This window comes from Hypanus sabinus, chromosome 15, assembly GCF_030144855.1.
Source record: "Hypanus sabinus isolate sHypSab1 chromosome 15, sHypSab1.hap1, whole genome shotgun sequence".
In the NCBI taxonomy this organism is placed as follows: Eukaryota; Metazoa; Chordata; class Chondrichthyes; order Myliobatiformes; family Dasyatidae; genus Hypanus; species Hypanus sabinus.
This window is the reverse complement of record NC_082720.1, coordinates 65,408,363-65,433,984: the sequence shown is the minus strand read 5'-3', so window position 1 is coordinate 65,433,984 and position 25,622 is coordinate 65,408,363. Positions and strand designations below refer to the sequence as shown.

The 25,622-nt window shown below is 40.0% G+C and overlaps 2 protein-coding genes across 2 annotated transcripts in view; one reads left to right on the top strand and one right to left on the bottom strand.

The window, feature by feature from the left end:
- arap3 (ArfGAP with RhoGAP domain, ankyrin repeat and PH domain 3) overlaps nt 1-25,622 on the bottom strand; it is a 276,417-nt gene that overhangs the window by 61,077 nt on the left and 189,718 nt on the right. The window contains exons 10-13 of the mRNA XM_059990469.1: nt 24,629-24,714; nt 23,517-23,699; nt 20,546-20,711; nt 28-159 (exon numbers count right to left, since the gene is read on the bottom strand). Coding sequence (XP_059846452.1) covers nt 28-159; nt 20,546-20,711; nt 23,517-23,699; nt 24,629-24,714 — 567 coding nt within the window. The remainder of the gene's footprint in view (nt 1-27; nt 160-20,545; nt 20,712-23,516; nt 23,700-24,628; nt 24,715-25,622) is intronic.
- Nucleotides 15,257-16,741, top strand: LOC132405564 (general transcription factor II-I repeat domain-containing protein 2-like). The gene is made up of 2 exons (XM_059990470.1): nt 15,257-16,315; nt 16,401-16,741. Exon 1 carries the CDS (start codon nt 15,709-15,711, stop codon nt 16,309-16,311), a length of 603 nt encoding a protein of 200 aa, XP_059846453.1. The 5' UTR covers nt 15,257-15,708; the 3' UTR covers nt 16,312-16,315; nt 16,401-16,741.

Below are 25,622 nucleotides of genomic sequence, written 5' to 3'. Positions count from 1 at the left end.
CAATGACCTTCAATGATGATCACATACCATCTTTGCATTTCTTGCTGGCAGGGAGCTTTGTCATGGCTGACGTTTTGTACAGATACCCACAATGTACGAAGGATTGTGTGATCTCACTATAAATTGAAGCTGAATCCAAGGGGTTGGAATTTAGAATATCTGTAAGGAAAATATGGTAATCACAATGGTTTTAGTGTATTTTAAACTGCAGCAGTCAGTACACCAATAATATCTTTGAAAGTGTCAAATTGGGAGACCAGCATTTAGAGTGTCCATTTGTAAATGACTGTTAACATTGAAATATTTCTGTAATGTTTTATAAAGTCATTAACTCATCCAGTCTTTTGGTTTCATGGGCAGGAATGGAGAAGGCACAACGGCATAAGATATAGAAGCACAAGCAGGCCATTCAGTCCATTGTACCTTCTCCACCATTCAGAATGATCTTGACTCATCTTCCACCTCAACACCATTTGACACAAAGAGTCCACTCCGCTATTACGTCATGACAGTTTTATTATCCCTCAACCTTTCAATATTGACACATTCATGAAATTTTCCATTTCTAACAGCAATTGTTTTAATGGATTTATGGTTATTTTCTTTTAACGGCAATATTTCAGAGATCAATCTTTACATTTCTGTGTCTCCAGTGTTAATTTTGAAAGGACTGCAATTTGATGATAGTATCACATGAAATAAGTATTGCACTGCTCGGACTTCACCTGTGATAAATTTCTGATACTCCCTTGAACCTCTGCTTTACCAGACAGAGATATTAATCACACTGTCATCTTGACACATTTTATCTGCTAAATATAAACCTTAAAATAAGTTCTACCTGGTCACACAATTGTACACTGCTAAATGAGCTTGGAGGATACAAAGCTGTGTCTGAACTGTCATGAGGGATTTGTGTGATAGCTGACACAAGGGTAGTCATGGATGAGTAACGAGTCAAACTGTTTCTTGATGAAATTTGTGAACCTGAGAGAACTAAGTACTAAACATGAAAGATTGTCAGCTTTAAAACCTGTCATTTCCTCAGAGTATATAAAAAACAATAATCTTAAAAGTAGCTGAGTCCTATTATCAACACTCATTCTCTTAATCACATGCTCTCTCTCTCTCTCTCTGTTTATTTTCTGGTCTGCAAGTTGGCTCTTAATGTACATTGTTTCCTAGTTGTATAACTCCATAATATACTGGTTAGGCACAGGAGTACATTCAGCCAGAGACTCATTCCACCGAGATGCAACACTGAGCGTCGTGGGAAGTCATTCCTGCCTCTAATTTGCTGGCCCTCAAACGTTGAACTTGCTGTTATCAAGGGGTAACTCCAGCTGCTTATCAACTAGATTTTCCCTACTCATCAATCCATTTCCATTAAATTTCTAAACTCCTCAAATTTTGTGAGTCCTGACCAACTTGTCTTCAATCTATCTGTTCTCAGAATCAGCTTCCTCACCACTTGGTTCTCAGTCAGGTTTACAGATCCTTATGCTACTCAGTGATGTCTGGTTCAACAAAGTTTCTATACAATGTATGACACAAGACTTCATATAACTTTTGGTCAACTTCAGACTTCAAAGTTTATGATTCATAGAATTCAGTTCTGTTAACCATAAGTCCCAACCATATGGAAGTAGAACTTCTTCATGGTCCTGAAAGCCTCAGTTATCAATTGTTAGGAACCAATTCATTTTGCCATCTTACAAACCAGCAAATTAAACATTGAACAGTAACAATCAGCATAATGGCGCAATTATCCTGTCATCATGGCAAGAAGTTTGGTAGTAATCATTGATTAAGGAGAGGAAAGATTAGCTGGAGAGTAAAAAGGGGGAAAGGGAATGGATGTAATATATTTAGATAATTGAAAATACTCAACAGATGGAACACTGAAGATAATCTTCAAAGAGATGAACATTGCAGGTAAGGCATTAGCATTGTCAGAGGACTGGTTAACTAGGAGCAAGCCCTGAATATGACCTCGGGAGAATTTCACAATGGTACCTATTACCAGTGGAGTTTTGAGACCACAGTATATGTCAATTGTTTAGAGGAAGGAGGATTTAGAGATGATACAAAAGCAGGTGAAGAGGGTGAAATACAAGACGTGAGAAAGCTACAATTTACAGAAAGGTGTTGAGAGTTTTAACAAATGCGCAGAAAGGTGTACAATGTGTGAAATTGTTCACTTTAGAAACAAGAAAATTAAACAACCTATGATTTAAATAGGAAAAAGTGAGCAAAGCTGCAGTACAAAAGAAAGTAATATGCGGTCACATTATTTATAGATACAGTACTGTGCAAAAGACTTAGGTACAGTATATATATACCTGAGGCTTTTGCACAGGGCTGTAGATTATAATTGAAGGCTGTTCAGAAAAGATTCGTAAGGATGATTTTGGGTATGGAGAGATCATTTTACAAGGAAAAGTTGAATTGGTAGAATCTGGGTTCTTTGGAGTTTAGATAAATGAGAGGTAATTTTGTTGAAATAGATCCTTAGCGGGATTGGTCAGGGTAAACACCTGAAGGAAGAATTGTGGTAGAATCCAGAACTGGAAGGCATAACTTCAAAATAAGGGAACTGAGGTAAGGAGGATTTCCTTTGCTCAAAGAGTTCTGAATTATGGATTTCCATTTCCCTGTCAGCTGTGGAACTGAATCTCTGCATATATTCAAAGATGGCATAGTCTGCATTCAGCAACAGAATTAAGGTTCCCAGGAATGAAAGAGTTAACATAGGAAAAGCACTTGATGACTTTTGGCCTGTACTCACTGAATTCTAGAAGTATGAGATGGGAAACTCATTGAACTTTATTGAATGTTGAATGGTCTAAATAGAGTGGCCATGGACTGAATGGCACAGCCTCAGAATGGAGGGATGTCCCATTGCAACAGAGATAAGGAGAATTTCTTTAGCCAGAGGGTGGTGAATCTGTGGAATTCATTATGGAGGGCAAGTCACTGGGTGTATTTAAAACAGAGCTTGACGGGTTCTTCATTAGTAAGGGTGTCAAAGGCTATAGTAGACGCTGGAGAGTTGGACTGAGGGGAATAATAAATCAGTCGTGATGGAATAGTGGAGAAGACTTGATGGGCCAAATGTCCAAATTCTACTCCTATGTCTTATGGTTTACATGGATTGGGCAGCACAGTTCATAGAGCAAGGGGAATCAGCTATAAACTTACTATCTGGCTGATCAGGTCTGAGGGGATGGTGGGGTTAATCCTCTTTATATTTCCTTTGATTTTATTTGTAAATGATCCCAAAACACAGGTACAGTAGCCACGTCAAAGTATCACATGCTGGAAGGAGATACATCTCGGGAGGACTGAGCCAGCAGTAATGCTTCTGGTGACTTTGCACATACTGATGTTACCGCAACTTGCTAACCTGTCAAAAAAAAGCCTCCTCCTAGCTGAACCGAAATATATGATGGAATGAAGCCTCACTCTCCTGCATAACAGGAGTAACCTCAGTGTTAGACTAGCCCCAAAACCAAGACTCTTCTAATAATATCATACAACAAATTAAATCTACATTTCCTACCTTTGTGGCCTAAACTGAGGTTGATTCTTAGTTGTCCTCTGAACTGGTTTAGAAAAGCCACTACAGTTTTTCTTATTCTTTTGTGAGATGTAGAATGCTGTTGTAGAAGAATGAGGGGAGATTTGACAGAGGTACACCAAAAGTATAAGGCGTATGGATAGGGTAAACGCAAGCAGGCTTTTTCCACTGAGGTTGGGTGGAACTAGAACTAGAAGGCATGGGTTAAGGAAGAAAGGTGAAATGTTTAAGGCGAAAATGGGGAACTTCTCCTAGAGGGTGGTGAAGTGTGGAATGAGCTGCCAGCAGGTTTTGGATGCAGGCTTAATTTCAATATCTAAGAAAAATTTGGATAGGTACATGGATGGGAGGAGTGTGGAGAGCTATGATCCAGGTGCAGGTCAATGAGATTAAGCAGATTAATAGTTTGGCATGGGTTAGATGGGCCAAATGGCTTGTTTCTCTGCTGTAGTGTTCTATGATTCTGTAACTATGACTTTATCTGGGTTTGCTGGCAAGGCCAGCAATTATTACCTCTTCTTAATTACCCTTGAGAAGATGGTGCATATCCCAGAATGTGTTGCTAGGTCTGGGGATCCATGAATCTTTCTTGCCTGGTGATGATCATGAATGACAATATAGAAAACATAGAAAACCTACAGCACAATACAGGCCCTTTGGCCCACAAAGTTGTGCTGAACATGTCCCTACCTTAGAAATTACTAGGCTTACCCATAGCCCACTATTTTTCTAAGCTCCATATAGCTGTCCAAAAGTCTCTTAAAAGACCCTATCATATCCGCCAAATATATTAAATTACTTTCCATTATTTTCCCTGGTGCTAGTGGGTTAAAAGTCTGCACCAAAGTGAGGGATGTTAACCCTTGCCTTGTACAGAAAATGATTCTTATTTCCAGCATAAAGACATTAAACCAGGCCAAGAAGAATTCGCAAGTACCAACTCAATTACTTCTGGTAGTGCATTGCCAGAAATGATAAATTCACAAGCGAGAGGTTGAACAAACTTGTGTTATTTTCTCTGGAGTGGCAGAGGCTGCTGGGAGATCTGGTAAAGGCTTATAAGATTATGACAGGCATAGAGTAAACAGATAATGTATTTTCCCCAATCTCTAATACCAAAACGCATGCATTTTAGGTGAGAGGGCGTAATTTGAAAGGAGTGTGAGGAGCAGGATTTTTTACACAGTGAGTAGTGGGTCCCTGGGGTGGTGGTAGAGGCGAAAACATGAGAGATGTTTAGGTAGGCACATGAACGTGAGGAAAACAAAAGGATATGGACATTGTATTGGCAGAAGTGATCAGTTTAGTTAGCCATTTGATTAGAGTTTAATTGGTTCAGTGCAACACTGTGAACCAAAGAGCTTGCTCCTGTGATGAACTGTTCTGTATTCTATGTTCTATGAGATGAATTTGGTAACTCGTGATCTCACGATCATAAAGACCACAATAGATAATCATCAAATGGAAACATTAGTAAAGCCACATGAGGGCAAGTTAAAGTTAGTTTGAGAAAAGGAACAGATACTGTACTTGAGTTCCTCCAATTTAGATCATTTAACTTTCATCAAAGTTAAAGGAAAGCATCAATCCTTCATCACTTTGGCACCATTTCAGCTTGCTTTTTGCCTGAATTCTTTTTTTCACCGAGCTATGAATGCATAGGCTGAATAAGGTGCCCTCAGAAAGCAAGCACTCTGCATTATCTGTGCAATGGGCGGCACGATAGCATAGCGGTTAGCACAACAATTTACAACTCCGCAGCAACCCAATTTCAGTTTCTGCCACCATCTGTAAGGACTTTGTACATTTTCTCCATGACCATGTAGGGTTCTTCTGGATGCTCCAGTTTACTCCGCTGTCCAAAGACTTTACCGGTTAGTAGGTTAATTGTAAATTGCCCCATGATTAGGCTAGAGTCAAATCAGGAGTTCCTAGCAACATGGTTTGAGGACTGGATGGAAGGAGCTATTCCATGCTGTATCTGAATAAAATAAAAATAAAGATGTCCAGACCAAAAATTTATCAATCTACCCTAGTTAACAAGGTCTCATACTGGGGCTGATTGAACATCTCCTTTATGCTACAGTAAAGTTAATTTTAGACGATTCGAGAGATAGGTTTAGTTTGTAATGGAGTAACTGTATGTTTTGATGCGCATGTGGCAAATAAAGAAAATCTTTTTATCTGTATCTTTAAAAATTGACAGAGTTAGAGCTGATGGAATTAGTTACACAACCAACCAGACACGAGGCTGGTGTTAAGTGGTGGGTACGCTGCTGCCTACGTGTGATCAGATCCTGGCATTGTAACCTCTATAATTTCTGTTGCAGAAATATCCAGCTGCCTTTAGAGATCCAATGCAAGTTCTCAGTTCTGGGAAAAGCACCCCTTCATCTGTTTTCAAATGTGCTTGTTGATTTTGTGTGTCAATGTGAAACCAAATACTTCTTCACAGTAACATGCAAGTCTAGAAATTGCTTTCAAACCTTTTAATGGAATTGAAATTGATGTATGTCATTCTAATATTGTTTGTATAAGTTCCATCATGATTGCCATCTTCAGTTGTGACCTTCCTGTTGTCAGGTTTTGCGGTTTGCAAGCACTACGCTGCTGATCTAGTTCACAACTTTGTAGTTTTGTGGGTGTAACCTCAGAAACCAGCTCTTACAGTTACTTATACATAAAATGCAGCAGTCTTTCAGGATCTGGGCAGTGGTGCCATTTAAAGAATGCTGCATTAGTGGGAAGGCTTGTGAGGGAATGCTCCAAGATTTTGAAGGGACTTGGACAGGATGCTGGAGAACAGAATATGGCACATTACGGTAAGGAACATGTTCTTCAACATGACATCTGTCTCTGCCATGGTGATAAATTAAACGAATCCCATCTGCCTGCATGTGACCCATTTCCCATCATTCTTTGCATGTCCATGTGTCAGTCTAAATGCCTCTCGAAACAATCCTGTGTAAAAGTCTTAGGCATATACACATTAAACAGCTAGGGTGCCTAAGACTTTTGCACAATACCGTAGCAATTTTAACTATTGCACTGTACTGCTGCTGCAAAAAAACAAATTTCATGACATATGTGAGTGATGATAAACCTGATTCTGATTGGGGGTCTATTGTGGGAAGGGGCAGGGAGAGGGAAATTTTGATTGGGAAAAGGCAAAGGGAGAGGGAAGTACTGGAGAGACATTCTGTAATGATCAATAAACCAATTACTTGGAATCAAATAATCTTGCCTGGTGTCTCAGGGCTAGGTGTCACACCCCACCCTGACACTCCTTCTCTGCCACCTGTCCCATACCCCTCCCACAGTGCTTCACCCTTGCTACTCCCATTCTCCTTTGCTCCCGCCAGATTTACAAACTCACTCTCTGCTGCACGTTGACAAATACACTACTGTGCAAATGTCTTTGGCACTCTGGCTGCATATATGTGCCTAAGACTTTTGCACAGTACTGTATGTCTGCTTCCACGACTATTCTTGACAAAGCCATCCTTGCAGCTACCACTCCGTGTAATAAAAAACATATCACAGGAGGCATGTTGTGTTTTGCAAAGGAGACACAGAGACAATGAAGGCTATGGCAGATTATGGTGAATCTCTTTCCACAGCAGAGAAGAGGAAATCTATGAAAGTCTGCTCACTAGAGAGCACTGCAATGCATTCAAATGCCTTTCTCCATCTTACCTGCTCCTATGGGATGAACATAAAGCAGAATAAGTAGAGAACATCCATGACTTCTCTACAGTAAAAGATGAGGCAGCGACCACAACGACCTTTGACTCCAGACTAAAACCAGAGTGGGCATACATGTCTAGAGTCTTACAATGTCAATGTCACTGATGTCAAAGAACATATATAATTTGAATATTTGTCTTCTTCATGGCACTTTCAGGACAAATGGGATTTGTAAAAATAGGTTCTTTTAAATATGTAAGAATTGTTATTTTTTGAACAGTTGACCTGTGTGTGATTGTTTCTCTCTCCATCTCTCACGTTCTCTGCTCCAGGAGGAAAGTGCTGGTGTTTGATCATTCACTCTCTCTCCCTCTCACTCAATGTTGCTGGAGGATGGTGATAGATTCTTGGGTCTTGGGCAAGGTTTAATTGACACATTTTGTGCATTGGAATCTATAGTTCATGTTATGATGAGTTTCTGGTTACACTTTTTTTTATTGTTATTTTGTACAATTTTGATTAGAGTGGACTGGCCTGCTATATTTAACTGAACTGAACTGAGCATTGCTAGACTCTTTCAATTACTTTCTGGTTTGCTGTATTATATTATGTGTTTTATGCTCATTTTTGTTTTGCCGTTTGAAAGATTTGTTCTTTTTTTGCATGTTGTGTGTTTGATAGTTTCATTGAGTGGGTTCCATAGTGTTTCTTTGTTTCGTGGGTGGCTGTAGGAAAATGAATCTCAAGATTGTATACTGCGTACATACTTTGATAATAAATATACTTTGAACTTACAACAGTTGAAGTTGAAAATCACACTTAAAGTGAAGGCTGAATTTTCCACTACTATTCACCTCAGCTGAAGTGAAGGGAATTGAACCCCATTTGGTGATTGTAGGCACTCTAATGCAATGTGCTAACCATTATGCTACCATGGATGGCACAACTAAAACTACTATAGCAGTATAAAACTGTATTAGTTGCTAATAGTTATCAATGGAGGAATTCATCCAGTGTATGCTACCATGTTCTTTTGATTCACTGTAAATGAACAAAATCAACACAGACACCTACTGCAGATAATGGACTGCCTTCCAGCAACACTTTCAATGATTGCATCCTCCCAATCTTTATTTTCATTATAACGTTCAAGATGATTGCCGATACCTTCAAATTCTTCAGCTTCTAACTTGAAGTAGTGAAATCATTTCATTTTCACTCCTGACTATTTCTGGCATCTCCAAGCCTGAATGCTTGAAACAGCAGTGACCAAAACAAATTCTGAATTTTCTTACTGCTTATTACTCACAAACTATCAGTAACAAAAATCAATGCTTTTTGAACACAAACACACACAAGTGATGCTATTTAAAAACTGTTCGGCAATAATTTCCTGTTCCAATTCAGTTGCATAGTGTCCCAAATAAATGAAGAAAACCCAGGCTATTTTCTCAATTTTCATTTGTTCTTTAAGAGTTGTTCCAAATCAGTGGCTGCTCCAATTAACCAATAGCACAATTAACCACAATCCACTATTTGAGATAATTATATTATATATATTTCTGTGCTGTCAAATATTCTTTCCCAAAGTTAGGAGCTGAATTTACCATCAGCTGATAATAAAGGCAGAATGGCCAAAATATTTCTTTCTTTATTCTGGAATATGAACATAGTTAACTTTCCGAGGGGTGGGAGGGGTGGTGGGGAGGGGTGTGAATTGAGGAAAGGAATTTCTAGGCCAAAGTTTGCAGTACTCTATTTTACATTCTCTATGGTACATAAAGTAGCTGTAAAGCATAGGAAAGGTCAATCTGTTCTGCCATTTGATTGTGGCTGATTTATTGGAATCAGAATTAGATTTATTATCATCAGCATGGGTTGTGAAATTTGTTAACTTAGCAGCAGCAGTTCAATGCAGTACATAATATGGAAGAAAAGATAATAAAAAAATCAATTACAATATACATATATTGAATAGATTAAAAATCATGCAATAAACAGAAACAATGTATATTAAAGAAGTGAGGTAATGTTCAGGGGTTCAATGTCCATTTAGGAATCAGATGGCAGAGGGGAAGAAGCTGTTCCTGAATCACTGAGTGTGTGCCTTCAGGCTTCTGTACCTCCTGCCTGATGGTAACAGTGAGAAAAGGGCATGTCCTGGGTGCTGGAGGTCCTTAATAATGGACGCTGCCTTTCTGAGACACCATTCTTGGAAGATGTCCTGGGTACTTTGTAGGCTAGTACCCATGATGGAGCTGACTAAACTTACAACCCTCTGTAGCTTCTTCTGGTCCTGTGCAGTAGCAACCCCCCATCCCCCCCATACCAGACAGTGATGCAGCCTGTCAAAATGCTCTCCAAGGTACATCTATAGAAGTTTTTAAATGTATTTGTTGATATACCAAATCACTTCAAACTCCTAACGAAGTGTAGATGGGGTTTGAGCTATGCCTAGCCACACTGTCATGTGTATATAGAGAGTAGAGCAGTGGGCTAGGCACATACCCCTGAGGTGTTTATTACTCCCAGTGTTGATCATCAGCGAGGAGGAGATGTTAACACCAATCTGCACAGATTGTGGGCTTCTGGTTTGGAGGTCGAGGATCCAATTGCAGAGAGAGCGACAGAAGCACAGGTCCTGTAACTTCTCAATCAGGATTGTGGGAATGATGATACTAAATGCTGAGCTATAGTCAATGAACAGTATCCTGACGTAGGTTTTTGTGTTGTCCAGGTGGTCTAAAGCCATGTGAGGAGCCATTGAGATTGAGACTGCAGTTGACCTATTGTGGCAGTAGGCAAATTGCAATGGGTCCAGGACCGTACTGAGGCAATTCAGCCTAGTCATGACCAACCTCTTAAAGCATTTCGTCACTGTAGATGTGAGTCCTATGAGGCAATAGTCATTAAAGGAGCTGATATTATTTTTCTTACTGGTATAATTGTTGCCCTTTTGAAGCAAGTGGGAACTTCTGCCTGTAGCAGTGAGAGGTTAAAAATATCCTTGAATACTCCTGCCAGTTGGTTGGCACAGGTTTTCAGAGCCTTACCAGGTTCTCCATGGGGACCTTCCACCTTGTCAGGGTTCACTCTCCTTAAAGAAAGCCTAACATCGGCCTCTGAGACACAAATCACACGGTCATCAGACGCAGCAGGGATCTTCACAGCTGTAGTTATATTCTCCCTCTCAAAGCTTGCACAGAAGGTGGTGAGTTCATCTGGTAGTGAAGCATCATGCTATTGGGTTTCACTTTATAGGAAGTAATGTCTTGCAAACCCTGCCAGAGGTATTGTACATCCAATGTATGATAACTTAATTGCCTCCAACGTCGTTCAAAATTGTCTCTTCGTCCTTGAAATAGCCTTCCAGTTTTTTTCAGACTGGCCTGGTTAAAATCCCATAAAATGATGGTGAAGGCATTAGGGTGCGCTGTTTCGTGCACGTTGATCCCATTGTTCAGCTTATCTAAAGCTGGATTTACATTGGCCTCAGGTGGAATGTATACCGCTACCAAAATGATCTCAGTTATCTCCAGAGGTAGGTAAAAAGGATGGCACTTCACTGCTAGATATTCCAGGTCTGGTGAGAAGAATTGGGACAGCACTGATACTCCTCCACCTCTGCTTCTCAGAGACTCTATAGAACTATCCTGGGAGTGTATAGTAAACCCGTCGATCTGAATCACTGCATCCAGTACGGAAGGGGTTAACCAGGATCCATCACAATCTCATTCTCCTATTTCCTCCCCATAACCTTTGACACCATACTAGCCAAAATCACTCTAAATATACACAATAACTTTTCTTTCAGAGCTGTCTGTGGAACCAGATACTTTCTATGCTTGAATCCTCTCCCAAATCTGTGTGAGGTTTTCACTAATTCTATTATCAAGCAATGGAACCATTGATAAATACTCAGCTCTTTCTTAGTGTGGCCTCTTCACACGTAATACTGATGGTCTAACATAGTAAATCAAATCAATGTCTATAGATAACTCCAAAAGGGAGCAAAAAGCAATTCCTCAGTGTCTTTATTCAAACTGCTTGGCCTATAGGGGAATTAAAAAATGTTCATTTCAGTTGTGAAATATTCCTCTTGAAGACCTCTGACTAACTCACCAAACTTTGAGTCACCCACCCCCTTAGAGGGAAATTTATTTCTGATGCTACTCCTATGGTGTGTTTTATTTTAAAAGCCAGGCTTAGATGCCAGAGTTGAAAATTTATTTTGTGGGAACTTTAAGAGGGGTGGTAGGAGGAGGCACTGTTAATGTTCTGGAGACAATATCCATAACCCATTATACCTATTACAGATAAAGATAAGATGAGCTTTATTTTCCATATGTGCGTTGAAATGTATAGTAAAATGGGTCAATTGTGTTAAATCAGATCAGCTAGGGTTGTGCTGGGCAGCCCATAAGTGTCACCACACTTCCGGTGCCAACGTAACATGCCCAAAATTCACTAATCCTAAACAAATAACTTTAGGACTGTGGGAGGAGACTGGAGCACCTGGAGGAAACCCATGTGGTCACAGGGAGGAACATATAAACTCCTAACATACAGCAGAGGGAATTGAACCACAGTCTTATAGCTGTTATGTTTTGTAATTTCAAAATGTTAAACTAATTTAAGGAATTTCATGGGAGTTTGAAAATACAGGTGTAGTTCGAGTTTACTTTAAGTGAGACATGCACATAACACATGGTAGTATGATGATGTATACAACTAACATATTTTAGATATAATCCATAATTAAGTATTTAAAATGAACAACAATGATTAATTAGACAATACACATATACAAGATTATTCAAATATTACTTAAATATTAAATGCACAACATCGGCTGGCAATGTAAAGCTTTGAACAAACCACTATACCACTGAACTCCGACTTGTAGAATCTACTCAACAGTTTATATTGTTCACATAGAACCACTGCACCAATTGACCATGAGGAGAATCCCACCTCCTCGATGTTCCAGTGTGCGGTAGTTCACTGGTATCTATGTTGCGGTGACCAAGGTGTGGGGGTAGGATTGGGAGAGATTTTCCTTCATACAAACACTAAATGCCATCTCCTCAAACATTCAGTAGGAAGAAGACAGGACAGCACTTGAACAGGCATCTTCAGCTCATAATGTATCAAACTAATTAAGCTAATAATGCTCCATTACACTAATCCCTTCTGCCTACACATAGTACATAAGAACTTAACTCCAGCTTCTCATTCCAGATAAGTAGCTAAGATTTTTTTAAACTCTCTATTTTACTCTGGTAGAAAACTTCAAGGGACTACCCATCATTACTGAAGACTACCCAAAACTGGGTGGGGGGGGGTGGAGATATTTCTCTTCCAGAGGAGGTATAAGGTGCTCCTTCCCTCCATTAGCCTGCAGGTTATCATTTGGCAAGGTGTAGCACCTGCTTAGCAACCCCCTACATACACACCATGAAGCCAGGAAGCGGATGGTGGGTGGTCATGAGCAGATGATGCATTTCACAAGTCCTGACAACTGATGCCAGGCAGACAGTCTCTGAAGCATCTTGATAATGGCTGGAGTCACCCATCTCAAGACCATAAGACATAGGAGCAGAATTAGGCCATCTGACCCATCGAGTCGAGTCTGCTCCACCATCCAATCAAGGCTGATCCAGTTTTTTTCCTCCTCAACCCAACTTCCTGGGCTTCCCCTCATAACCTTTGATGCCATGTCCAATCAAGAACCTATCAACCTCTGCCTTAAATACACCCAGCCGTCTGGCCTCCACAGCTGCACATGGCAACAAATTCCACAAATTCACCACCCTCTGGCTAAAGAAATTTCTCCGCATTTCTGTTTTGAATGGACGCCCCTCTATCCTGAGGCTGTGCCCTCTTGTCTTAGACTCTCCCATCATGGAAAACATCCTTTGCACATCTACTCTGTCTAGGCCTTTCAACATTCAAAAGGTTTCAATGAGAACCTCCCCCCCCCCCCCCCCATCCTTTTAAATTCCAGTGAGTACAGACCCAGAGCCATCAAACACTCCTCATATGATAACTTTTTCATTTCTGGAATCATCCTTGTGAACCTCCTCTGAATCTTCTCCAATGCCAGCACATCTTTTCTAAAATGAGCGGCCCAAAACTGTTCCCAATACAAGGTGAGGCCTCACCAGTACCTAATAAAACCTCAGCATCACATCCCCACTCTTGTATTCTAGACCTCTTGAAATGAATGCTAACATGGCATTTGCCTTCCTCACCACCAATTCGACCTGCAAGTTAACCTTCAGGGTGTTCTGCACAAGGATTCACAAGTCCCTTTGCATCTCGGGTTTTTGGATTTTTTTCCCTGTTTAGAAAATAGTCCACAGATTTATTTCTACTACCAAAGTGCATGACCACATATTTTCCAACATTATATTTCATTTGCCACTTTCGTGCCCATTCTCATAATCTGACCAAGTCCTTCCGCATCCTATCTGTTTCCTCAACACTACCTGCCCCTCCACCAACCTTCATATCATCTGCAAACCTGACCACAAAGCCATCTATTTCATCACCTAAATCATTTATATACAGCATGAAAATAGGTGGTCCCAAAACCGACCCCTGCAGAATATCACTAGTCACTGGCAGCCAACCAAAAAAGTATCCTTTTAGTCCCACTTGCTGCCTTCTTCCAATCAGCCATTGCTCTAACCATGTTAGTCACTTTCCTGTAATACTATTGTACAATGTAATGTGTATGTTACTCAAAATGGCTTCTTTGGTTTGTTAAGAGTAGGAATGCTTCTTTGTCTGATAAGTGTTTCTCTCGCAGTTGTTTAGCTTTAGACTTGCTGATATGGGGAGTGTATTCATTTGTTAACCAATGGGGAATGTTATTTTGTCTTGTGAGGCTGGGAGCTTGGGGGGCTTTCGTGGTTTTTCAGGCTAGTCGGGAAGAAGACACCGAGGGTGGACGTGCGCTGCACTGCTTGGTCGACCACCGGGGTGGTCCCACGTGGAGGTCGGAGGAAAGTGACGAGGGTTCGAATGGTTCGATGGTTGAGCTCCAACAATGTGCACTAAACTGACTGAACTTTGATAAGTTGGCACCTTTTACTTTTCTTTCATATATACTGTATTGCATAGTACTCTTTTAGTTTTAGTAAAATCTTTAAAGTGTATTTCATAATGGTATCTGGTGTGAGTTTGATACTGTGCATGTGCGCGCGGCATAAACTTGATTCTCACAGCATCTGTGTGTACATCATCTGTGGGGTTGGTGAGTGGCTGGATCTCCTTTTTCCCCTAGACATATACCAGCCTGTTGGGTAAGAGTTACAATATGAGTTCTTAACTTGGCAAATAGCCTCATGTGTGGCACCTTGTCAAAAGCCTCTTGACTCCAAATATACAACATCCCTTTATCTATCCTACCTGTAATCTCCTCAGAGTTCCAACAGGTTCATCAGGCAGGATTTTCCCTGAAGGAAATCATGCTGACTTTGTCCTATCTTGTCCTGTATCACCAAGTACTCCATCACCTCATCCTTAAAAATTGACTCTCACATCTTTCCAACCACTAAAGTCAGACTAACTGGTCTATAATTTCCTTTCTGCTGCCTTCCTCCTTTCTTAAAGAGGAGTGACATTTGCAATTTTCCAATCCTCTGACACCATGCCAGAGTCCAATGATTTTTGAAAGGTCATTTCTAATGCTGCCACAATCTCTAACACTATCTCTTTCAGAACCCTAGGGTGCAGTTCATCTTGTAAAGAGACTGCCCAGAAGAAGGCAATGGCAACCCATTTCTCTAAAAAAATTTGTCAAGAACAATCATGGTCATGGAAAGACCATGATTGCCCAAGTTATATGACATGGTACATAATGAATGAACACAAAACAATGTGCACTTTCCCAGTGATAAGTCCAGTAGTTAGTATAGACCGGGGGTCGGCAACCTGCGGCTCCCGAGCCATTTGTGGCTCTTTCACCTCTGTGCTGCGGCTCCCTGTGGCTTTGGGAAATAATTGGTCAGTATTTAATTAAAATGTATTTTATGTTAGTTTGTTAGCTTTTGAAATGTAATTATGGTGATCTTGTACAACCTAAGTGTAGCGACACATTTCCTGCCACATCATAAAACGGCTCACAATTAGCCAGCATTCCGGCTAAGGGAGATAGCCTACGGGGGTTTGTGAGTACGCGTCTTTTGCAGCATCTGCGTCCATGGGGGCTGGGTTGAGGGAAGCTGAAAAGCAAGGCTGTTTAGTTCGAATAAAGCTATCTTTGACTGCAGTTTACTGACACCGCTACAACATGTTTTTATCGCTGGCTGTCCAGACGGAAGGTGCTGAAACGCTTTGTCGCGTGTCTGGAAGAAGTGAAAACTTTCCTGGGCAGCAAAGGGCTCACCTTTCCTGAGCTGGAACAGCCAGAGTGGCTGGAAAAGCTACACTTCATGGTAGACATGACAGCGCACCTGAACACGCTGAACACAGCTCTTCAGGGGAAAGGACGTACAGCCCTGCACATGTTGGAGGATGTTTTGGCATTCGAGCGCAAGTTGACAGTGCTTGCCAGAGATTTACAGAAAGGCACTTTGTCTCACTTCCCCAATTTGAGAGAGTTCAAACAAGGTCACGACATGATAATTTCGGAGTATTTACATTCTGCAATCATCGCAATGCAAACATCGTTTGGGAAACGCTTCTGTGAGTTCAGAGAGGAAAAAAACACATTATCCTTCCCGGTCACTCCCTTAAGCATCGATCCTTCCCTACTGAATACGACTGCATTGGCAGGTGTGAGTCAACCTGATCTTGAGATGGAACTGGCCGACATAGCCGACAAAGACATATGGGTGTCCAAGTTTAGACGCTTGACAGCAGACCTTGAAGATGTTGCCCGTCAGAAGGCCGTTCTTGCTCAGAAACACAAATGGAGTGATATTGAAAACCTCACAGATGACAGCTTGCGATCCTGTGTAAAGATGAAGGTGACATCATACAGCCCTGATGTGCAGACGCTGTGCGCTGAGGTCCAGGAGCAGAAATCCCATTAACCAAGTATGATAAATATTTTAATTGCCTATTATTTTACTCATATTCATATTTTTTCATTGTTCAGTGAAATAGTCCTTTCATTTTTCAGGATGACAGCTGGCTGACGTTATTTTTGGTTTGCTGCTGGCGGAAAATTTAAGTTCGGCGTTTTTCATAAATACAAGAAGGACTCAAATAGACATTGAATATTTTACTTAAAAGTAACTTTCAACCCAACGTCTTTTTTTCGGAGTTCAAAATGTTTTTGTTGCATGCAGAAATGTAATTTCGTTTTCTCTGCAGGAGTTCATCAATTTCATAAATGCAACACATTATAGTTTGTTTATACATAGCATAAAGGCAAAAAAAACGTTGTATGCAGTGTTATTTCATTTTAAATGTCAAACGGGTTTTGCGGCTCCCAGTGTTTTCTTTTCTGTGGGAAACGGGTCCAAGTGGCTCTTTCAGTGGTAAAGGTTGCTGACCCCTGGTATAGACTCTAAAGTGTGTACAATCCTTTTGCCAATCACTTTGGCTTAGAGTTCCCTCAGAGTTTATAAGACATTCTGAATTGTAAGGAACCTTATGAAAACTCTAAAAGGGAATGACCTGCTGTTTTGTCTAGCCTGTCCTGTAGTGTGGTGATACCTTGTGCGGTTCAAAGATGACATTCCATGTCCTAACAGGAGAACATGTCAGCATATAGATGGGGTGAAAAATTAAAAGCCCTGGTTATTAGGAGGAAATAAAGGGATATTTCCTCTGCTGTTTCTCTGGAGATTAAAACCAGCTCTAAGTGCATACTGTATAACTACTTTAGCAATGGTCTGAAATGAATATTGTCTATGTTTCTAGAGGTCTTCATGATTTAGTGAATTAGTGATGAATACCACATTTTGTAAATATAGCAACACATAGGTATAATTTTACTTGGCCCACCCTAATTTGACACACACCTCAAGACTCACAGCACCAGGATCAGGAACAGCTATTACCCCTCAACCATCAGGCTCTTCAACCAAAGGGGATAACTTCACTCAACTTCACTTACCCCATCTTTGGAATGTTCCCACAACCTATGGCCTCGCTTTCAAGGACTCGTCATTTTATGTTCTCAATATTTATTCCTTATTTGTTTTTTATTATTATTACTTCATTCTTTTTGAATTTTCACATTACTTTGTCTTTTATACACTGGTTGAATGTCCAAGTTGGTGCAGTCGTTTATTGATTCTATTATGGTTATTATTCTATTATGGATTTATTGAGTATGCCAGCAAAAAAGTGAAGCTCAGGATTGTATAAGGTAACATACATGTCCTTTGATTAGGAATTTCTTTTAAACTTTGAACTTATCTCTATCCCTCTCACCCATACCTCATACAAGGTATCTGAAATGACTAGGCCTTGATGTTAATGCTAGCTTGCATTCCTCGGGATCTAAAAACCTCTGAAGCAGTAGAAAGTAGGTTTCCATTGTATTTCTACCTTACCATTTTTGTGTGCATAACATAAAATTTCACTTGATTTGTCAGGGCTTTGATTCCTAGAGATGCTTAATAGTAATCTGAAAAATAATGCTGTTAGGGATGTGGAGGACATAGTAAATGGGAGTTAAACATGCTGAGAATGGTGGGGCATAATGTAATGGAAATTACTTTATTAAAGATTTGTTTTATTTGTGACATGTACATCACAACATGCAGTGAAATGTGTTGTTTGCATCCAATCAAATCAGCAAAAATCGTGCCGCGTAGACCGCAAGTGTTGCCACACTTCCGCCACCACTACAGCATGCTCACAGCTCACTAACTATCTGTACGGTACTGTGCAGAAGTCCGAGGCACATATATATAATTGGGGTGCCTTGGAATTTTGCACAGTACTGTATTTTTCAACATGGAGCAGAGAACAAGTTTGTAAATCTGGCAGGAGCAAAGGTTCTTGGGAATGGTGAGGGTGAGGCACCGCGGGAGGGGTGTGGGACAAGTGGCAGAGAGGGAGTGCCAGTACCAGGAGCTGGGGGTTGGCACAGGTGCAGACACACTCAGCCCCAAGACAGCAGGCAAGGTCATTTGATTTTAATCAATTGGTTCATTGATCATTACAGAATGTCTCTCTTGTACTTCCTGCTCCCTCCCCTCTCCCTTTTCCTAACCATGATTCCCCTCTCCCTGCCCCCTTCCCACTCTCAGATCACAATAGAGACCCATATCAGAATCAGGTTTATCATCACTCACATGTCATGAATTTTGTTTTTCTTTCTGAGGCAGCAGTACGGTGTAATACATAAAATTAATACAGTACTGTGTAGAAGTCTTATGTGTCATACTATATATCTGTGTTTAAGACTTTTGCAGAGTACTGTACATCTTTGGCACGTGGGAGGAAACTGGAGCATCTGGAGGAAACCCACATGGTCACAGGGAGAACGTACAAAATCTTTACACACAGCTGTGAGAATTGAAATTTGATCAATGGTACTTGGCATTAAAAAGCAATGTGCTAACTACCATCCTACTGCAGATGAAAGTATTGGCTAAGGGTTATTGATTCCCATTAATTCCAGAAAAGCAAAACTTCCACTAATTGTACAATGGGATTGGAAGATTTTAAAATCATAAGGGCAAAAGAGTCTTATGAAAGGTAATGTAAACAGTGGTAGTCAGTTTCAGGGTTTAGACCTGGAGATACATTTCCAAATCAGAATGACGCAGGTCTTATAGGGGGACCTTGAGGGTGATGTACTTGATCTTCTGGATGAGAAAATTGGAATGCTTTATGAGTATTGCTGAACCCGCATTGAGAAGTTGGAAGTGCATTTTGTAGATGGTGCACATCATAGGATCTGATCACTGATCGATAATTTTGAAATCCAACCCTTTTCCTGTCTGTCTCTTCTGTCAGGCACATGGAAGCACTGATTAGCACAACAGCATTATCCCTTGGGGCATTTCGGAGTTTGGAGTTCAATTGCAGCACCATTCTGTAAGGAGTTTCTACGGTCTCCCTGTGGAATGTGTGGATTTTCCTCCAGGTGCTCCAGTTTCTTGCCACAGCTGAAAAACATACTGGTTAGAAAATTAATTGCTGATTGTAAATAGTCCTGTAATTAGGTTGAGATTAATCAGTTAGTCAGGGATTGCAGGGTGGCGTGGCTCAAAAGGCCAGAGGAAGCTGCTCAGTGCTGTATCGTTAAATATACAAGAAGGTGGTAAACTCGCTATTGAAAGGGTTTGCTTTTTGTCCTGAACTATCTATCTTACAAATAATGCTTATGAAGCTGTCAACCTTCAGGAGAGTGAATCTGTCAATGACAGTTTGATAACCCTACCACATAGCCCGAAAATCTTTTTGCCAATGATTCACTGTCAGCCTGTCATGGTAGCTGAACTATTTAATAGCAGCAGTAGAGTACCAGCCTCTGAAGTTCAGTTCAGACGAAATGAATAGTGATAATTTCAGAATTAGAATAGAATGTGCTGCTACTGATACCTTGTATATTTAACGCTAGGGTCGGGGTTGAATTTCGACGCACTTAATACCTCAGGATTTGTCTTCCATGGTGTCCTAATACTCAAGGAAATTAAGCCACAAATCTATACAAGATTTTCAGCACTTTAGGCATCAATATCAAAACAGTTGAGTGAAGTGGTAGTTGAGTGAAGCAATATCTGCCAAATATGTCACGTCACATGCCAGTGATAATAAACCTGATTCTGATAGGCTTCACTGAGACTATCATACCTGTAATGTTTCCTTTACAATTTTAAAATGACACCCCAAAGTAAAATTAAGATTTATTATAAATGTACATACATGTTACCATATACTATTTTGAGATTCATTTTCTTGCAGACATTTATGAGAAAATAAATATAAACTATAGAATTTACTCAAAAAAAACATACATAAACAAAGACTGACAAATAACGAGTTTTAGAAATCAATGCAATTTAAAGGTTCAATAGAAAGGTCCCATGGCCATCTCCCTGGGATGTCATAATCCACACATCCTTTAGTGTTTCTTTGGAATGTTTAAGCAAATGTAAAATGGATTTTATAATATTAGAGGCAATAAGCAAATTTCTAAGCTGCATTTACAATTCTCAAAATATATTGGTTATAGCAAATTATTAGGGTTCTGACACATACTGACATATTAATTTAAAGTTATTGATATATTTTGTAAATGTAGCCAATAATATTGATTTTATATATATTCATTAAATATGTGGCATACTTAATAAATACCTGGACTTCTCTGTGGTGATCGCTCCATTCTGGAAGAATAGGGGGGGCTTTGAATTGACTTTGTGTCACAGGCATCTGGGTCAGCGAGACTCTTTTTGTCTGCTTCAGAGAAGATCTGGGGTATGGTGTGCAGGAGATTGGGGCTGGAGACTGCTGTGCAAAGTGCCTGTAAGGTATGGAAACCAAAATCAACAAAACTCCCTCTAAAGCATAAACTGGTCATCCAGATAAAATAGCTTAGTTCTGCAAAGAACATCAAACCGATCATCTTAATGGTAATTTTCATGGCAGGAACAGCTCAATTCTGCAGGTTATTTTCTCTGAAGGACAGGACAGACAAATGACTAAATGTCCCTGTGTTGGCAGGTTAATGGAGCTGTCCGATTAGAGAAATGTCTTTATTTACTGCTAGATCATAATGGGATGGGATAATTTGGTTCTCACTTGAAGAATCAGTTCTACGGCTGTTCAGGGAGCATCAATATTAGAAAGTGTGCAGCTATTTTACTGCAATGCACTTCAATTATAAAACTCTGCACATTGTTTAAGGCAAATTTAATTGCAGAGCAACCATGCCATTGACTAACTCAAAGAATTTATCAGTAAAATGGAAACCACACCAAATTGAATTGTGCTCTATACAGCAGATTAAGTACCCAATGAAGGATGGTATCCATTAGCTGACTGGAGTGTCAATTACCTATTAAAGCTGTAAGTGAAGCATTGAAAAATGTTCATGAAGATTGATGTCAGCTCCAGTTAAATATATGAACATCATCAACCTCAGATAGTAGCAATTACCACACCAAAGATCATGGATCATAGAAAATATCTTATCTGATTCTTTCAGTATTGATTATTTTTGCTAATCACTCTACAAATAAATAATAGGCATAAATTATTTCCTCTGTAGAACGGGTAGGAAATTAAGACATACTTCTATTGCTTTGACATATCTAACCACTAATTTTTAACTTCAGGTCCAGCTCACCATCATTTATTTCATGGCCCTTGTGAAGAGGGAAAGAAGTTAAAACCAGATGAATGCACGCTTTGGTCGGGAACAAGAGCACATTTCTTTGAAAGTGATGTTCAACCTGCTCTTAGCCCTGTTCTGATGACTATATTCAAATTAATCGAGCTTTAAGGATTGCTGGCTATTGTGGTAACCAGGTATAAATTCATGTTAAAAAGGAATTTTTCAAAGGAGCTTTTATCATATTTCTTTTATTCATTGTCAGAAGACAAATATTCTCACTGACGTATGTCATATGCCATGAAGTTTGTTATTTTGCAGCTGGAGTACAGTGCAAGACATAAAATATACTATAAATTACAATCAGAAAAAATATTTATGCAGTATATATATACACACATACATATACACATTTTACATGTGCAGTATATACATTTATGCTTTGTCACCAGATGGTCAGTCCCAGTTCCCCAACCACTGGCATGGACCTAGTTAACCTGGGCGATATCCAAACTGGTATGACTCTTTTTGTTCTTGTCACTCTCATCCGGAGGATAGATTGGACACTCCAAGTCCAAATGGGAAAGGTCCTGGAGAATGACAGAGCTAAGATCCTGTGGGATTTCCAAATACAGACTGATAAGTAGGTACTGGCCAGCCAACCAAACATAGTAATACTGGAGAAGGAACAGAAAAAAGCCATAGTAATAGATGTGGCACTCCCATTCATCAGTAACATCAGGAAGAAAGAATATGAAAAATACCTTGGTTTGAAAGAGCAGCTAGAAAGGATGTGGAAGGTTAAAGCCAGAGTAATCTGGCGGTGAAAGGAACATTTGGGGCTGTGCATTTGGATTGGGAGAGTGGGTCCAACAAATCCAACAGCATCTGAGATCTTGCTCCAGAGCAGCAGACTAAGAGGAACAGCATGGATACCGTGCCGAATCCTTAAGCTCACAGGCCTCTGGTAGAACACCCAAGATTGAGGGGAAAATACATACATACCACCCATAAGGGGTGTGGGAAAAATCTTTTAAAAAAATGTATAAACAGTTAGAATCCTCTCCACAGTACACCAGGAAGACCAGCATTTCTTGACCATCTTTCATTGTCCTCCACTATGTGGTGGGGTTTAACCTTCTGAATCTTCAGCTGTTCATATAGCAGAGGTGCTCCCACAATACTGTTGAGTTGAGTATTTCAGGACAGAATAAAATTTTAGGGATCCAAGGATTGCTGAACAGATAGTATTTATTAACCACCACTAAATAAATGTTCAGTGAAAAATTGAAGAAAAACATTTGAAAATAATCTTGAATTCCCAGCCTAACAACACCATGGGATTCTCAAACAAGGGAAGGCTAGCAGACTTTTGTTCTGGCAGAAAACCTGTGTGCAGATTGAAATTGTACAATAATCCTTTCGCCATCATTGAGTATAACATTTTTGTTTCAAGAAACTACTTAATTAAGTGAATTTAAATACCCAGCTCACCATCAATCTCCAGATTGATGGACTACATCTGATTACCAGTCCAATAGCCTTGCATTCAGGTGCATTAACACTAGCGTATGGGAGGAGGCCAACATGAACCACATCTCCACTTTAATAAAGCAATACCAACCACAATAGGTAGGTTATGTCATCCAGATGCCCAACTCATGTCTGTTCAAAAGAGAGCTGCACTACATGAGAACAACTTCCGCTAGGCTACAGAGAAGAAATGGCAACAGCAAAAGGAGAGACTCAATCACTAACTATGGCCACCACTTGCTCCTGTCCACACTGCACCGGAATATGTGGATCCTGGATTGGCTTTTACAATAGGCAATCCCTTAGGAGAACATTATACTCAACTCAGGTGATCGCACTACTACAACTACTCCTGCATTCACAGTAAATCTGATACCATTAATTGACACGTGACAATCAACAGGCATCTTGTCTGCTGATGACTAATGCACTCTAAACCAAGTAAGAAACAGAAAGGATTACCTTAATAAGTTCCTCTTGAGTTGCAAATTTAGAATGTGACCGCCTGTATATCCCCTCTCTGTATTTCATCGTGATGAATTCTCTCCGCCTCTCGACTGAAGCATCTGTATCCAATTCCTCTCCTGGAGTGATTCGAGCTGCCCAGAACCTATTTGCTTTCTCATTACCTAACTGAATGAAAAGCTACAAGGAAAGGGAATTATATTAAGTAACAGATCACTTATATGTTGATGAAAACATGAGGAAAATAACAAAAATGTTTTAATTTTGATGCTAGAGATTCCACAGCTACTGGAAATCCAGAGAAACACATAAAATGCTGGAGGAGCTCAGCAGGTCAGGCAGCATCCATGGAAATAAATAAATGGGCGATGCTTAGGCTAAGGCTGCTCATTATTATTGGAAAGGAAGGGGGACGAAGCCAGTATTAATTAAGACAGGGATTCATATACGATTAGTACAAAAGGTTTTTGATGATTGGCATGGACTTGAATGGTTGATGACTGGCATGGTCTTGCATGATTGATGATTGGCATCGACTTGGATGGTTGAAGATTGATAAAGACTTGGAAGGCCAATGGATCTCTTTCCAAGCTAATATCTCACTATGACTTCATAAAATAAAAATGTACCATTTAAAACTCTCAGACACTATTAGTGTAATTATTTGACACACAACCTTGTGGGCCACACAGTAATGTAGGGGTTAGCTTTACACTTTACAGTGCCAGTGATGCAATTCCTGCTGCTGTCTGTAAGGAGTTTGTACCCACCCCCCATGACAGCATGGTCTTCCATTGGGTGCTCTGGTTTCCTTACACCATTCCAAAAGAAAAACGTGTATGGTTTATGGTTAGTAAGTTTTACATCTCAAATGATGATGCAATATTCCACTATAATTTTGACAAATAAAGCTAATCTTTAACCTTTAATCTTGTATCCAAAGGTAGGTCATCCTGGCTAGGTTAGGTTGAATATGCTATGTGATCTGTATTAATCCTGTGAGTCTTGGTAATTTTACAACATCTTACTATTTTGAGTTCATTTCCATAGTGAAGAACTCCCAACATGGAACTTCTAGCAATTTGATTCAAGAAGTCTTGATACCTGACCTGTACTATTTCATTTGTCCATACGCTTGTATCCAATTTCAGGCTCTGTACTTTAGAGACCGATGCCCCTAAGCCTCGATGTTCTCCTGCAATGATAAAAGAAACTTGAAATACATCATTTCCGCTAAACACGAATCCTACCAGGGCTCCTGAATCAGGATCAGTGCAGAAAATAGGCTTTACAACTAATGCATACAAAATGCGTATCACAGAAACATGTCCAACTGGGTGAGTATTGGTATTTATACTTCAGACAACCTTGCACTCACTATCTGACTCCCTTCTCCTCTTGTGCTAATTCAGCTTCTATGTAAATAGATTTTTCACCAGTAAAATTAATGGACATTAATGGGTTGGAGTACCAGATTTACAACACTAGCTCTGATAAATTTATAATGCAAACACTTATTTAAATAACATGCTGCATCATTCTGTTGGAGTGGCAAGATGGAGATATGTCTTTACCAAAGGAGGGATGAGGTGCTCCTTCCTTCCACTAGCCTGCAGGTCCCCCTTGGACAAGGTGTAGTGTCTGCTTAGCACCCTGATCAGGGCCACATGAAGTCATGGGAGCAGGTGACAGATGGTCATATGAACAGCTGCTGCATATCACAAGTCCTGGCTATGTCACCACTGACACCAGGTAGACAATCTCTGAAGAGTACAGATAATGGCTGAGATCACCCATCTTGTAAAGACACTGCCCAAAAGAAGGCAATGGCAAACAACTTCCGTAGAAAAATTTGCTGAGAACAATCATGGCCATGGAAAAACCATAATCACCTACATCATACAACACAGCACAAACAAATGAATGAGCACCAGTCTATAACTGGATAGGAGGGTAGCTTAGGCTGGGGTTTTAGCTGAATAAATTTTATAAACCTTTAGCTATGTCTCAAAATTACATCATGGAGTTAAATGTGAATTGCCATAACATACTGTTCCTTTGAAGTTTAGAGTAAAAAATATCAAAAGTTACTAGCAAACTAAT

Excerpts from the sequence above, each read along its gene's own strand:
- LOC132405564 (XM_059990470.1), top strand. The coding sequence starts at position 15,709 with ATGGTAGACATGACAGCGCACCTGAACACGCTGAACACAGCTCTTCAG.